This window comes from Bufo bufo, chromosome 2, assembly GCF_905171765.1.
Source record: "Bufo bufo chromosome 2, aBufBuf1.1, whole genome shotgun sequence".
In the NCBI taxonomy this organism is placed as follows: domain Eukaryota; kingdom Metazoa; phylum Chordata; class Amphibia; order Anura; family Bufonidae; genus Bufo; species Bufo bufo.
Genome location: NC_053390.1, coordinates 191,400,631 through 191,414,391, shown reverse-complemented (window position 1 = coordinate 191,414,391; position 13,761 = coordinate 191,400,631). Strand labels below are relative to the sequence as shown.

The window sequence follows — 13,761 nt, the reverse complement described above, 5'->3', positions numbered from 1 at the left end:
AACACAACCTCTACATCAGGAATAGTATTTTCCATATTGTTCAGTATTGTAAAATTACACATGAAATGAAAGTATAAGTAAGTTTAGTATGCAGTGGTGTCATTGTATGAATGAAAAATGTTTAATGGACTGTGGCCACCTTCAGAACAGTTTTTTTATGATTGAATTTTACATTTTCCGATAAATAATTTTCTCCAGTTGGTCTCTATTAAAAATTTTCAGCAGTTTTTTGTGAAGCACATGGTTAAAAAAAAAAAAAAAAAGATTTTTAATAATCCAGTCTATTTGTAGACTGTCCCTCCTGAGTTCCCTCAGCTAACCGCTCATGTGAAGCCTTATCTCTGATCTCCTGACATCATAAATAACTGTTTAAGCCATATTCTTATCAGTTTGATAAGAGTTTCGCTATAAATGAGATTTTAGTATATCAGAGATAAGGCTTCACATGAGCCATCGGTTGACAGAACTTAGGATGGACAGCTTGCAAAAAGACAGATTTAACTCATGTAAAGCTGCAGAAAAGTTAATAAAACCCAATTGAATATATGAATATATATATCAATCATAAAATTTGACTCAAAAAGGTGCCAATAGCCTTAATTATACATACAAACATTATGTAAAGGACAATATGTCTACCCCATGTTTTAGCAGTCACCATTAAAAAGGGGTTATCCATTTTCTCAAACAGCCCCCCCATGTGCCAGGCCCCTCACAGAGAATATACTTACCCCGCTCCCCAAGCCGCTCCTGGTCCCCACACCCCCGCTGCTTCTCCCTGTACACGGATGAAAACATCCTGTGTCAGGGAGAGCAGCCAATGGCAAGCAGGGACGAGCCTCCCTAGCGTCACCCGTGATGCTAGGGAGGCTCATCCCCATCCCTGCCTGCCATTGGCTGCTCCCCGACACCAGATGTTTTCAGCCATGTACAGGGAGAAGCGGCGGCGGTGCGGGGACCAGGAGCGGCGCAGGGAGTGGGGTAAGTATATTACCTGTGAGGGGCCCGGCACATGAGTGCGGGGCTGTTTGAGAAATTGGATAACCCCTTTAAAAATTCAATAAAGCATAGATAACATGTTTTTAATCTGCTGAAATGTTTACATCACAGTATCCAGTATTTCAGTGAGAGGGAATGGTATGCTTCACAGACACTTGAAGGAAAATTATAATTTTAACTGACCATTCAAGATTTTATCATGAATATCTTTGGTCATTGGCACATAAGACTTTTGAGAATCATCTAAGAAGTAAAGTGGATCTGATATTAACGACGGATTGAATCCTTGCTCCACAAGACGAAATTTCTGTTGTTTGAATGTCCCAGTGATTTCCATGTTTTCCTACCAAAAAAAGAAACAAAAATAAAATAATTGGTTTATTAAATACCACGGGAGAATTCTCATGTCTGAAAAAGTTTTGAAGTGATGCAAGTTCCACCAGATTTATCAAATGTCGCATGATGTTTGATAAATTTGGTGCATTTTTAAGTCAAAGGGCTCATGCACACGGCCGTTAATTGCCCGTTCCGTGCATTGTGGACCGCAATTTGCGTTCCCCAATGCACAGGCAATATCCGTGCAGATTCTGCAGACCCATTCAACTTGAATGGGTCAGTGGTCCCTCCGCACCACAAAACTAGTGCTTCCCTATGGAAGCACTCTGTAGTGCTTCCGTTCCGCACCGGACCTTCCGGATACATTCAAGTGAATGGGTCCACATCCATGATGCGGTGCAAAAACGTGCCCGGCTGGCACACGGTTGTGTGCATGAGCAGTAAAGCCTCATTCACAGGTCAGTGTTCCACGGACATGTTCTCCACAGACAGCATACCTACCCATTCATTTTAGGCCTCATGCACACGACCGTTGTGTTCCGTGTCAGTTGTTCCGTTTTCCGTGATTTTCTGCGGACCAGTACTTTCAATTGGTCCGTGGAAAACCCAGATAATGCACCGTTTGTCATCCGTGTCCGTGATCCATGTTTCCAGTCCGTCAAAAAAATAGGACCTGTCCTATTTTTTTCACGGACAACGGTTCGCGGACCCATTCAAGTCAATGGGTCCGTGAAAAAACACGGAGGCACACAAGATTGTCATCTGCGTCCGCTTTTTTCCTATCATTTGCAAGACAAACTTGACTTAGTTTTTTTCACTTTCCTTCATGTCTGGTGATCCTCCAAAAATCAAGGAAGACACACTGAAACAAAGATGGAAACAGATCACGGAACCCCATTTTGCGGACCGTGAAAAAAAATACTGTCGTGTGCATGAGGCCTTAATGTGTGTATTCACACATCAGTATTTTTGCACAGTCCGCGTTTTCAGCACGGATGCATGCTCTATTTTGTCCATATTCATGGATCCATCACATTCATTATAGTCTATGGGTCCGTGAAAACCACGGATGCCAGTGTTTCACGGATCATTAGGAAGAGATGCTTTGAAAATTTATTTTTCAGCTGTTCAGTGTCCGTGAAACAAGGATGACACATTGACAGCAAAAAAAACGGACACATGGAACAGTCACTGACCACCTTCTCACAGATTTAAGCACGGACATGTGAATGAGGCTCAACACCGCCGTGCTGAAAAGTTACTCTACTTTCTATGACATCCCTTTATTGGAGTAAGATTGAGACAATTTTCTACTTTTTAAACAGCCACAGAGGGATTTTTAAAAAATTTGGATTCTATAGAAATCTAAATTTCTAGTAATTCGAATTGCAATTTTCACTGACGAGAGAGACCCGAATGTCATGTACAGCTTTCCAGAGATTAAGGCACTTCATTAGGGCAGAATCAATTTGGGTCCAAATAGAATTGAAAACTTGATTCTGACTAATTGGACCAAAAATAAAGAAATTTTTCGGAAATTTGCTCATTACTGGCCATAGTTGATAAATGTTGCTCAATTCAGTTTGACAGGCTAACCAAGCCCACTTCCCCATCTACTTTCAAAAACGACTGTATGGTGTACAATGCCAAAGTGTCAAAATGTCTGCAAAAAAAAAAAAAAACTAAAAAGTCACAAAGACTTGTTTTGTGACCTTTCGGTGACAGAATTATGGAGGAGTGCAATACCCAAGATCCCTCCACAATGTCCAATCTCTCATGTGTAAAGGTCCTTTCACACATCTGCAAGTGTTTTGCGGTCCGCAAAACACAGACACCGGCGGACCGGACAGGTCAGGCACTATAAATAAAAATGCCTTTTCTTGCCCTTGTCTGTGGACAAGAATAGGACTATTTTTTGCAGAACGGAAGTGCGGATGCATCTTTTCCAGCCCCATTGAAAATGAATGGGTCTACACCTGTTCCACAAAATTGCGGAACGGATGCGGACGTGTGAATGGACCCTAAAAGTTCTAACTATATGGATCATCATCAGGAGTGAATGTTTATATGAACACTCATTCCTGATAATTGTCCTGTTTAAAAAGGTTCCACTGATTGGCTGGTCCCCACAAAAGAGGAGATGATTGCTGCATGTAACTGCCGCCTTGCACCTCCTCTAATGAGCAGGCATGAATAATTCATTCCTGATATCTGCATCGTCAGTCTGCCCAGCCCATATAAAAGGGGCCCTTAATATTGGAAGTCCTGGCAAGTGGATGAGCTTGCAGGAGCATCAGGAGTTCAGACACACCATGCGGAGTTCATCTGTCTAAAGCAATTTGTACAAGTTCAAGCTGAAGCTTTAGGCTAAACATTAATCCAATTAAAAGGTCTCTCTTAAATGGCGATTATACTGTACAAGTCACCACCTTTAAAAAGGTCACAGAAAGCTTTACCTAAAACGTAAGCCCTGAATGTTACGACATGGTTCAGCAAAATAATGCCTATTTACTTTATTCCCTGTATCATGGTTTATATTGCCTATTGTCCAATTATAGGACATCTAGAAAAGTAACAGTATGTTCACACTTTGAGCTCAACATTTGGCGAATACACTTGGTTTACAAATTACGGTATGCCAAGATATAGGTTTAGATGCACGTATGGCAAAAGAGTGTACTCTTCTCATGTTTTGTCTGTATGACCATTTATTCTACAGCATTAAAGGGATTCTGTCACCTCGTTTTTCGGTTATAGAGCTGCGGACATGCACGGCTAGATCGCCGCTAGCATGTCCGCAATATACTGGTCCTATATAGGGCTGTGTCCTTTTATTTGGTTTAAAAAATGATTTTAGAGATATGTAAATGAGCCTTGTAAGGTGCCCAAGGGGCTGTACGAACCTTCCTGGTGCCTAGCCATGCCCCCCCTGTGAAGGAACCCAGCACCGCCTATGTCCTCCGAATCTGCTCCTTTCGTCACATAGATTGACATAATCTTACCGTTGCGATGCCATCTGCGGCTGAAATATGCCCAATATAGGCTTATTTTAGTATAATAAGTGACCCCCCAAATTTGTATACAATTTTTTTCATACAATTCCAATTTCATTCAAGCTTGACATTGGATACATAAGCATAATAATCTAAAAGTAATGAACAGGAAATAGTTGACCTTTGTTATGCACACTAATATTGTAAACTGTAGTGAAGTCCTCCAAAATCTGGCCAAAAGGCAGTCTAGATTTGTGTATATTAGAATTAAAGAAAGGGAGGGAAAGTGCAACCCCTCAGTAAAATAGGAAATGACATATGTCCTCAAATGGACAGCAGCGATCTGTGCTGCTGATCGGAAATGGGGTAGTCAATTAAATTATTTCAGACCTCCAAAAATGTTGCATGGCAAACCACTAAGATGAAAGTAAGTTTTTAATTAATCATTTAAAATTCTAATCATCTTTTGACTGCACAGAAGTCTAGATCCGCAGTAAACGGTTTGGTAGCTAGGATAAAAAACAAAAACACACAAACACAATCCGTCTCTGGGAGTTTGTGGGGATCCTCCTATTTGGCAGTGACTCCCAGGTGTCCTTCCAAAGGTTGTGCACCATTACAGACTTAGGGCTCATGCACATGACCATATGTATTTTGAGGTCTGCAAAAAAATACGGATAATGTCAGTGTGCATTCCATATTTTGCAGAAAGGAACAGCTGGCCCCTAATAGAACAGTGCTATCCTGGTCCATAATGCGGACAATAATAGGACATGATCAATTTTTTTGCGGAACGGATATACGGAAAACAGCCCCATTGCAATTAATGGTTCTGAAAAAAAAAACAAAAAAAAAAAAACACACACCGCACAGAACGGACACGGAAAATACATTTGTGTGCATGAGCCCTTAAGGAAATAGACCAAGATCCGATAAAGTTCTGCTCTGGGGTCAGTTAGGTTTCCGCTCAGAAGATGATTTTGGAGCGTCTACAAAAGTTCTGCGCACAGGACTTTTCCCTCTGCTCCAAAATCATCTTCTGAGCGGAAACCTAACGGACCCTATTATAGTCTATGGGGTCCTTAGGCTCAGTTATGTGCCGAATCCGTCCTTTACGTTCTCCGGCTCCTAGAACTGATGTGAACGCAGCCTAACTAAACACCTTCAAGGGAAAGCAGATGGCAGATCTTGGATAGATCTTTATCAGTCCAGAGTGTAAACGCCCCTAGATGAGTCATTACCCTGAGGGAACTGAAGTTTTTTTTTTTTTCTTTTAATCAGTAAGAGTGGTAGGTGTGGAGAGATTAGATGAGCCAAGTATTTCACAGAGTCCCAGACCTTGAGGGAATGTTTTATATCAGGGTTGATAATGGTAGGTGGGAATCTGGAAGCAACCAAAGAATGAAATCATTTGATGAGATGGCAGCTTCCAGGGCCTTGGGGGAAGGATAAACATGGGCATCCATAGACAAATAGAGAAGTGCTGAGTGGGCAATCTGAGCATCCCCGTAGTATGAGAGGTTTGGAACGGAAACCCCTCCATCTGACTGTATAAGGTGGAGCATGCTACTCTAGGAATTTAGTCTTTCCACAGAAAATCAGACAACCACAACTGGATGATCTGTAGAAATATATAGATCTAGTTTAGGCAATAAAGACTTGAGAATTAACACTTCTTATCCATGAAATATGGTAGCAGCTCCAGCTTTCCAGAAGTAGTCTCAATTTACAGAGGAGAGGAAGATAGTAATGGAAATACAGTGTATTGGAGGCTGTAAGGCAAACCTCCAAATAGCCCAGATGTCCTGATGACCACTGAAAAGGGAAATTGGAGCAAAGTTGTGAAACCACCAATTGTGGGAGTGATATATTAAAAGCCCTAGATTTAGCACTACTAATACTACCCCAAAAGTGGACAACCAGGAGTAAATAAAGGTACAGAAGTATGAGGGGAAGCAAGCAACAGAAGGATGTCTGCAAACAAACATTTTGTGTTGCATCGAGGTTGGTTGTTACATATGTGGAAAGCTAGGGGCTCCAATACCAATATAAATAAGGGGACAAGGGGCATCCCTATCGCATGCCCGAATGGATCGGAAACAGTTTAGACTGAAAGTCCTTCTAGCGGACAGATGCCTGGAGGTTAGCATAAAGCACACAAAGCCAGGTAAGAGACTCTGTGGGGAAACACCAGGTGCTCAGGACAGAATAAATAAGGCCAGGCTAGGTTATCAAAAGGACGTTGTCCTTGGACGTTGAGAGCCTATATACTAGAATCCCCATGACCTAGGACTTAGGGCTATCAACCTTGTCCTTAGTACAAGTGACAAGGACACGGTGTTTAAAAACTTCATCCATGAAGCATTGGATCTCGTTCTCACAAACAACGTTTTCCAGTTCGATGGCCAGTGGTACCGCCAGGTACTAGGTACCGCAATGGGCACAGCGGTTTCGTGCACATTTGCGAACCTGTACCTGGCGGTATTTGAAGAGACGCAAGTCTTCTCGGTGGATAACCCCTTCCTGCAGTCTATCCACTTGTTTGAGATATGTGGATGATATTTTTCTGGGCTGGTCGAGGAGTGAAGCGTCTTGCCATGCATTTGTCGATTACCTCAACGCGCGCAACCAGATGAACATGAGATTCACCATCAATTTTGGTGGTGCGTCCCTTGATTTCCTGGACGTGCGCGTTACTGTGAAAGATGGTGCTGTACACACCAGGGGCTTTTGCAACCCACGGCGACTAATTCGCTCCTCCACCAGACCAGTTTTCACCCGCCATCGGTGAAGCACGCTGTCTCGTACGGACAGTTTGTCCGTTTACAGAGGATTAATGACACAGATGCCGGGTTTCTCAAACAGGCTGGTGAACTTAAAAGACAGACTGCTGGATCGGAGTTATCCATCGAGGAGCGTCTCAGCAGCCCTTTGCAGGGCCGCTAAGCTGGACCGCAATTCCCTACTTATGGAAAAAAGTAGGAATAGGACACCCCTCCGCTTTGCCTTTTCTTTTAAGTATCCCTGCCGCTGAAGCAATTAGGTGGGCTATCAATGAGAATTGAGATTTATTGAAAGGGGACTCTTCTTTGAATAGCTTCTCTAACCAACGACCCCTAGTGACATTTAGAAGGTGCCCCACCCTCAAGGACAAGCTAGTCAAAAGTGTATTCAGTACACTGCAGGAAGAGACCTGGCTTAAGAAACCTAGAGGCAACTATAGATGCGGTCACTGTTCTTTTTGTGCACTCAACACTTGCAGTAAAGAGTTAGAGATAGGAGGAACTAGGCACGTGGTACGCAAGTTTATCAATTGTCGTACACCCTATGTTGTATATGTTGTCTTTTGCCCCTGTAAAAGATTTTACATTGGCAAAACAATCCGCCCTTTATTCGAACATATCCGTGAACATGTCGGTTCCATACGGTCGGGCAGAGGTTGCGCACGTTTAATTGAGCACATCCGCACTACCCATGGTGCCCATTCACGTAGTCTTTCCTTTGCCGGAGTGGAGCATGTCCGACCCATTCCTAGAGGGGGATCGGCATCGCCTGCTCCTGCAGAGGGAAGCAAGGTGGATCATGCTGACTGGGGCCATGGGAGCTGCAGGATTAAATGACAGGAACGACATGTCGGTCTTCTTATAAACGGCTTACTGTTACTGTGTCAGTGGCTAGGTACATTTTGCCCCTAGTATCTGTGATCTGACAATTACTACACATACCTTTAGCCAAAATGTGATTTGTAATGTGCATCATAATTGGCATTATTGTATCTTAATTGTACCTCCATGGATATCCCCCTTATTACTTATATGTGCATTTACTTCCCCTGTTCACATCTTTTAAAGGTTATTAATGTCACTGATCCGCGGCACACAGCTGTGGCTGATGGTACCGGCTGCAGTGAGTCCGCCCCTATAAAGCGCAAGACGTCTATAGCGGCCAGAAGAAGTGCGATCCCACGCGCAAAACGGCCGTAGCTGCTACCTTTTGCTACTGTGTGTCCGCCCCAGGATCCTATCTGTGCACTGTCTTCTAAATGAAGTCTTGAATAAAGCTGCAACTTAATTACTACTTCGGCGAGTGCCGCAAACTTCTTCTCTTCTTCTCCATACATTGTATATCGTTTTGGCCTTACTTCTAACGCTGAGCACCGCAAAGTGAAGTATTATTGAACCACAGCACCGGCTCCTTGCAATCTAGGGCTGCAAATCAGTAAGGGCAGTGCTGCCGTATTCATTTCTCTTATCTTCATCCATTAGGTTATCAAAGGCCTTGTGGATATCCAGCAAGAGCATTATGGCGGGGATACCTCTAGTATTACAGGCATGAATGAGATGGGTCATAGGTTTGATGTCTGGGGTTTGGCATCCGAAGCCCACCTGATCTTTGCCTAGCAAGGAGGACAAAGCAGTATTTGGACACTTTGCTAGAATCTTAGAAGTTTAAAGAGGACCCTTCATGGTTTTGAATTAATTGTGATAAATACCTTTACTTTGGGGGTACCCCCCGCTGATGCTGCCACCCTGCCTGATTTTTAAAAATATCGGCCCCCCACAATTTTTTGCGCTCGGTATAGGGAGGAGGAGACGCCAGGCTTTCTCAATGGGCATCTCCTTCTCCCTGGCTGTGCCGCAACCCAATCACAGTGGAGAGTGTCACAGCCAGAGGGAAGGTGAGTTATTTTTTTAGTTTTTTTTTTCCTCCCTGGCTGTGACGCTCTCCGCTGTGATTGGATCGTGGCACAGCCAGGGAGAAGGAGACGCCCATTGAGAAACTCTGGTGTCTCCTGCTCCCTGTACAGATGCTCAATATTAGCATATTGAGCGCGAAAATTGTGCGGGTGGGGGGGGGGTGCAGGGGCGATTATTTTTAAAGAAATATCAGGCAGGGTGGCAGCATCAGCTGATGTGCAGGACTAATTAACAGTTACCTGAATTGTTTAGTTGCAGTTATTGCTGCACAAGGAGGTCACACCAGATACTAAAAGCAAAGGGTCACAAACTTTTGCCACTCACAGATCTGATATTGGAAGACTAACTAGGAAGACAGGCTGGGCTGGTGCTGGTGGGCACCTACCCTCACTGCTCCCTTATATAGGTGGGGACAATACAATCTTAACAAGATTAAAATATATACATTTCGTTCATGCTCACTGAACAGCGTCTGAGTGAGCAATAGGCGGTCACTACTAGAGATGCAGGGAGAAGCTGTTCAACTAAATTATATATATTATACACGCACATATACATACACACAGTTATAGTGTAGTATATAACTGTTCCTATATACAGTAAAATAGCCACCCCCCCTGCATTGCCTGTATCGAGCACTTCACTGGTCATCAGGCTCTTCTCCCAGCTAATGGTTCATTACACCGTGCGTTGGGAGTACAGGAGAAGAGCTCACTGACACTGGCCATGCTGATCAGTGAGCAGGAACTAAAAATATATATATTTATTTATTTTTTGAGGCACCGACAGGCCTCATAGCCATTAGAGGTAGCTATATGTTAAGATTTGCTGTGTTTTCCCCACAATCACCTGACCTGAGTTAGGCCCCAGGGAACAGACCTGGAGAAGGCTGAGGAAGCCTGAGTTTTTTGGGGGACCCAGCGACGCCTATAGAAAGTTGTCACACTGTCAGAGTCAGGAGGACTGCTAGACCATATTCCCCCCCCCCCCCCCCCCCCCCAAAAGGTATTTCGCTGCTTCCACCACGAGGACTGGTGGGTTGCACTGGTCAACAGCTAGGAGGCTGTCAGACCGAAGCTGAATACAATAGTGTGAATTGCGTCTGAGCGGTGAATCAGCTGTCACTCCTGTTCGGCCGGACATCGCTTGACAGGTGGGCTGTCCTTGGACAGTTCTCCGCCATCATACAAATAGAAAGAGGCGGATACACCCGAGCTGCCCTCTCCCAGCCTTCTCCCCTGCTAGTGTGTATCCCGCAGCACAGGGGGCGTGACAACAGCACATCCCCGCTGCTAGACTAACCAATAGAGGCTGAAAACCGATACCCACCCACACTGCCACTCAAATTAATACTCCGCCCGCAACCCTCCTGCCATTCTGTTAAAAATCACTTATGTTGTCACTGCTCAGGTTGCATTAGATTGTCCTGATGAAGAGGGCTGTGCGCCCTTGAAACACGTTGACATAATAAAAGCTTTCCTTTTACCAAGAACCAACTAATATCAAGTTTCCTGCCTGCAGCGCCGATCAAAAAAATGGTTTAAATTATTACTCTTTCTACACGGATTTAGAGGCGAGTTAGGGAGACCTCTGTATAGCGAGTGCCTAGCCGGGCAAGCGTTTGTTGTTTTGTGTTGATGTAACACATTGTGAGGTGAAGTTGTGACTTCATGGTGCCGAGTGATGCTAAACTTGTAAATGTGATGAGCGGTGTGACAAATAAAGCACCGTTTGATGAGAAGTCTATCATTGCTGACCCCTGAGAGCGAGTGATCCCTTACAATATATTTAATCTTAAGATTGTATTATTCCTACTATATGAGGGTTCACTGAGGGCGCGTCCACCAGCTACCAGCCCAGCCCACCTTCCTAGTTAGCACCACACTGTGCAGTTAGGAAGATGGATGTCCTTTAGCAACTGCTCTGAAAAGATTGATGCCAAGGGACATTTCAGCCCAAGTTTTCCCTAAATAAAGTACTGTATATTAGAAAAATGTTCCCTGTCCCTACACTAGGGTTGTTGCAGGTATCGAAATTTCGATATCCAATCGATACTTTTGTCCTGGTATCGATATGATACTGGGACTTCCATTTTTTCGATATTGGGCTGCGCAGTCTAGTATCACAGAACATGAGCGTGCTGCTATCAGCACAGGGGAGAAAGAAGCAGTCTCTCCCTCCCCACTGTGCCGCTGCCGCCACCAATGAGAGAGGGGCGGGCGCACTGTACCACCAAAGATAGCAGGACTTTAAATGGGTCTGGACTTTGTTAAGTTATCAGGCTACATAGAGAGGCGCCCAGGGATCTCCCTGCACTTACCATTATTCCTGGGAGCTGCTCAGTTTGCCCGCTGTGCCCCCATTACAGTCTCCTGCTTTGTATGCTAATTACTACCATCGGAGCAATGGGCAGGAGACATCAGCTTCTCTCCTGGGCGTTCCTTCTCCCTGGCTGTGACGTTCTGCGCTGCGATTGGACAGCGCTACAGCCAAGGAGAAGGAACGCCCAGGAGAGAAGCTGATCGCCTGTAGCTATGTGGCCTCATGAAAAGGTAGTCTAACTTTTAATACAGAAGGCAGCTGCTGGCAGCAGAATCGCATAGCCGGCACCCTGCCTCTGACAGAGAGCTGCGATCAGCGGCAGTTAACTGCCTTCTGTATTAAAAGTTAAAGACTACCTTTTCATGAGTTCTAAAAAAAAAAAAAAAAAAAAAAAAAAAAAAAAAAAGTAGAAAATCACCCCCTCTCCTAATCTTACATATAAAATATCAATAAATAAATAAAAATAACATATCGCCACATCCGAAAAGTCCAAATTATGAAATTATTTTAAAAAAATATCTATGCGGTGAAAGCCGGAACAGAAAATAAAAATCACGTGATTCGCAATTTTTTTAAATGCGGAATGCATGTGGCTTTTTGGAGTTTTCTTTTTTGCGTGGTATCAAATGGTATTGAGTATCACAATACTTTATGGTATCAAAATCTAATAAAAAAATTTGGTATTGCAACAGCTCTACCCTACACATTAACAAAAAAAATGAAAATAAGAGTTACAATTTAAAGTCTAGTCCATGAGAGACTGATTGAAATTCTCTTCCATTATCCTCTAATCCTGTTGAGAACATTAGCTGTGGTCAGAATACCTTTTGTAACTTCTCAGAAATTTGATGGAATAAAAAGGAGGATGAGAAGGGGGGGGGGGGGGGGGCATATTCTTGCGGTCAAATGCCCAACACGATAAATAGTATGGCTTAAAACATTCTTAAAGGAACACTCTAGTCAAGTAACAAGCAATTAGGGGCACTGGAGATTTTGGATGACATTACCTTTTAAAGTGATACTCTTAGAGATTTTAGTGGCAGATTTCAGAAATAGGAGGCTTGACCCCGCGATAAACACTAGGGTGACATCTTCATAGCACAACATTAACTGGTAAAAAAAATTTTTAATTTTTTTTAGTTGATCACAATAAATCAAATCCCAATGACCTATAATACGGTCTCAGCGATCCACGTATCTGACATAAATGTAGCTCTGCAAACTATTCAACTCTTGCTGTCTGAGCTCGAAAACATCATAACACTTGACTATTTTTCTAATAGATGACATATTTCAAGCAACAGTACCTGCAGTCTTAAGAATCGTGGATATGCATAACCAGGCAGATCGTTCACAACATGCTCATAGATGCTCTTTATATCTAATGTCATGCCAGGCTTCAGAATTATTGATACCATTCCCACTTTTCCCTCATGACCTAAAAGAAAAGAAAAGGCATATAAAAATGATAGTGCTTAACAAGTGAAAATATAATAGAGGTTTTTTTTTGAAAGGCGACAGATCTACTGTACAAAAGATGTGGGGGGAGGTAGTGTATTTGGCCAGTTGTGCCTTCTGGCCGCTTTCTTCAAATAGTTAAAAAAACACAATGATAAAATAATGGCCTTTGTGCTACAAATCTGTTCATGGAACGCAGAAAAGACTTCTATACATACACACTAATTCAAAGGGAATGTGTCCCTGACTTTTTTTCTGCCAGTTTAAACCAGATAACAAATCCTTTTTTCTAATCTGTTTTTACTTTCTGAAGACTTTTATACATAGTTTGGAGGTGCTGGTCTAACTCTTTTGCAGAAAACTGAATAAAAGGGAGTTCAGGTGCACACTATGACTGCAATGCAAAAGCAAAGAAGGACTACAAGTAGCAGCACACTGCTTTATGCACAAAGACACGTGGTAACATTGAAAACATGAATGCATGTAAATTGCATTACTGCTATAGTTCCTATATGAAAATTAGAAGCTCTTTGTGCATGTTTTTGATCAAGAATATGTTGGGCCCATCTACCAGTGACAAGGTGGCTTTTATCAGACAGGACCTACACTAAGTCTTGCCTCTCCTTGACTTTTGGCTGAATTTCAGGGCAATGTAGAATCCAGCTATGGCAGTGATGGCTAACCTACGGCACTCCAGCTGTGGTGAAACTACGACTCCCAGCATGCTCCATTCATTTCTATAGAGTTCTGAAAACAGCTAAGAAAGTGTGCATCTTGGGAGTTGTAGTTTTACTACAGCTGGAGTGCCAGAGGTTAGCCATCACAGAGCTATGGGATACCTCTGGAAAAAGCACTACGCTGATGGGCAGGAGTTCATGGTCCAAGTAGAGTAAGCCACTCCATTAAATATCAATCAGGGAAGCAGGCAAGTATGTTTTTTTTCATGGAGCTGGCAC

The 13,761-nt window shown here is 43.2% G+C and overlaps 1 protein-coding gene across 1 annotated transcript in view; it reads right to left on the bottom strand.

Annotated features, from left to right (window-relative positions):
• Window positions 1-989: 989 nt before the first annotated feature.
• Window positions 990-13,761, bottom strand: part of SLC27A6 (solute carrier family 27 member 6) — a 64,762-nt gene continuing 51,990 nt past the window's right edge. The window contains exons 10-11 of the mRNA XM_040415982.1: window positions 12,655-12,785; window positions 990-1,342 (exon numbers count right to left, since the gene is read on the bottom strand). Of these exons, the coding sequence (XP_040271916.1) occupies window positions 1,166-1,342; window positions 12,655-12,785 (308 nt within the window). The 3' untranslated portion in view covers window positions 990-1,165. The remainder of the gene's footprint in view (window positions 1,343-12,654; window positions 12,786-13,761) is intronic.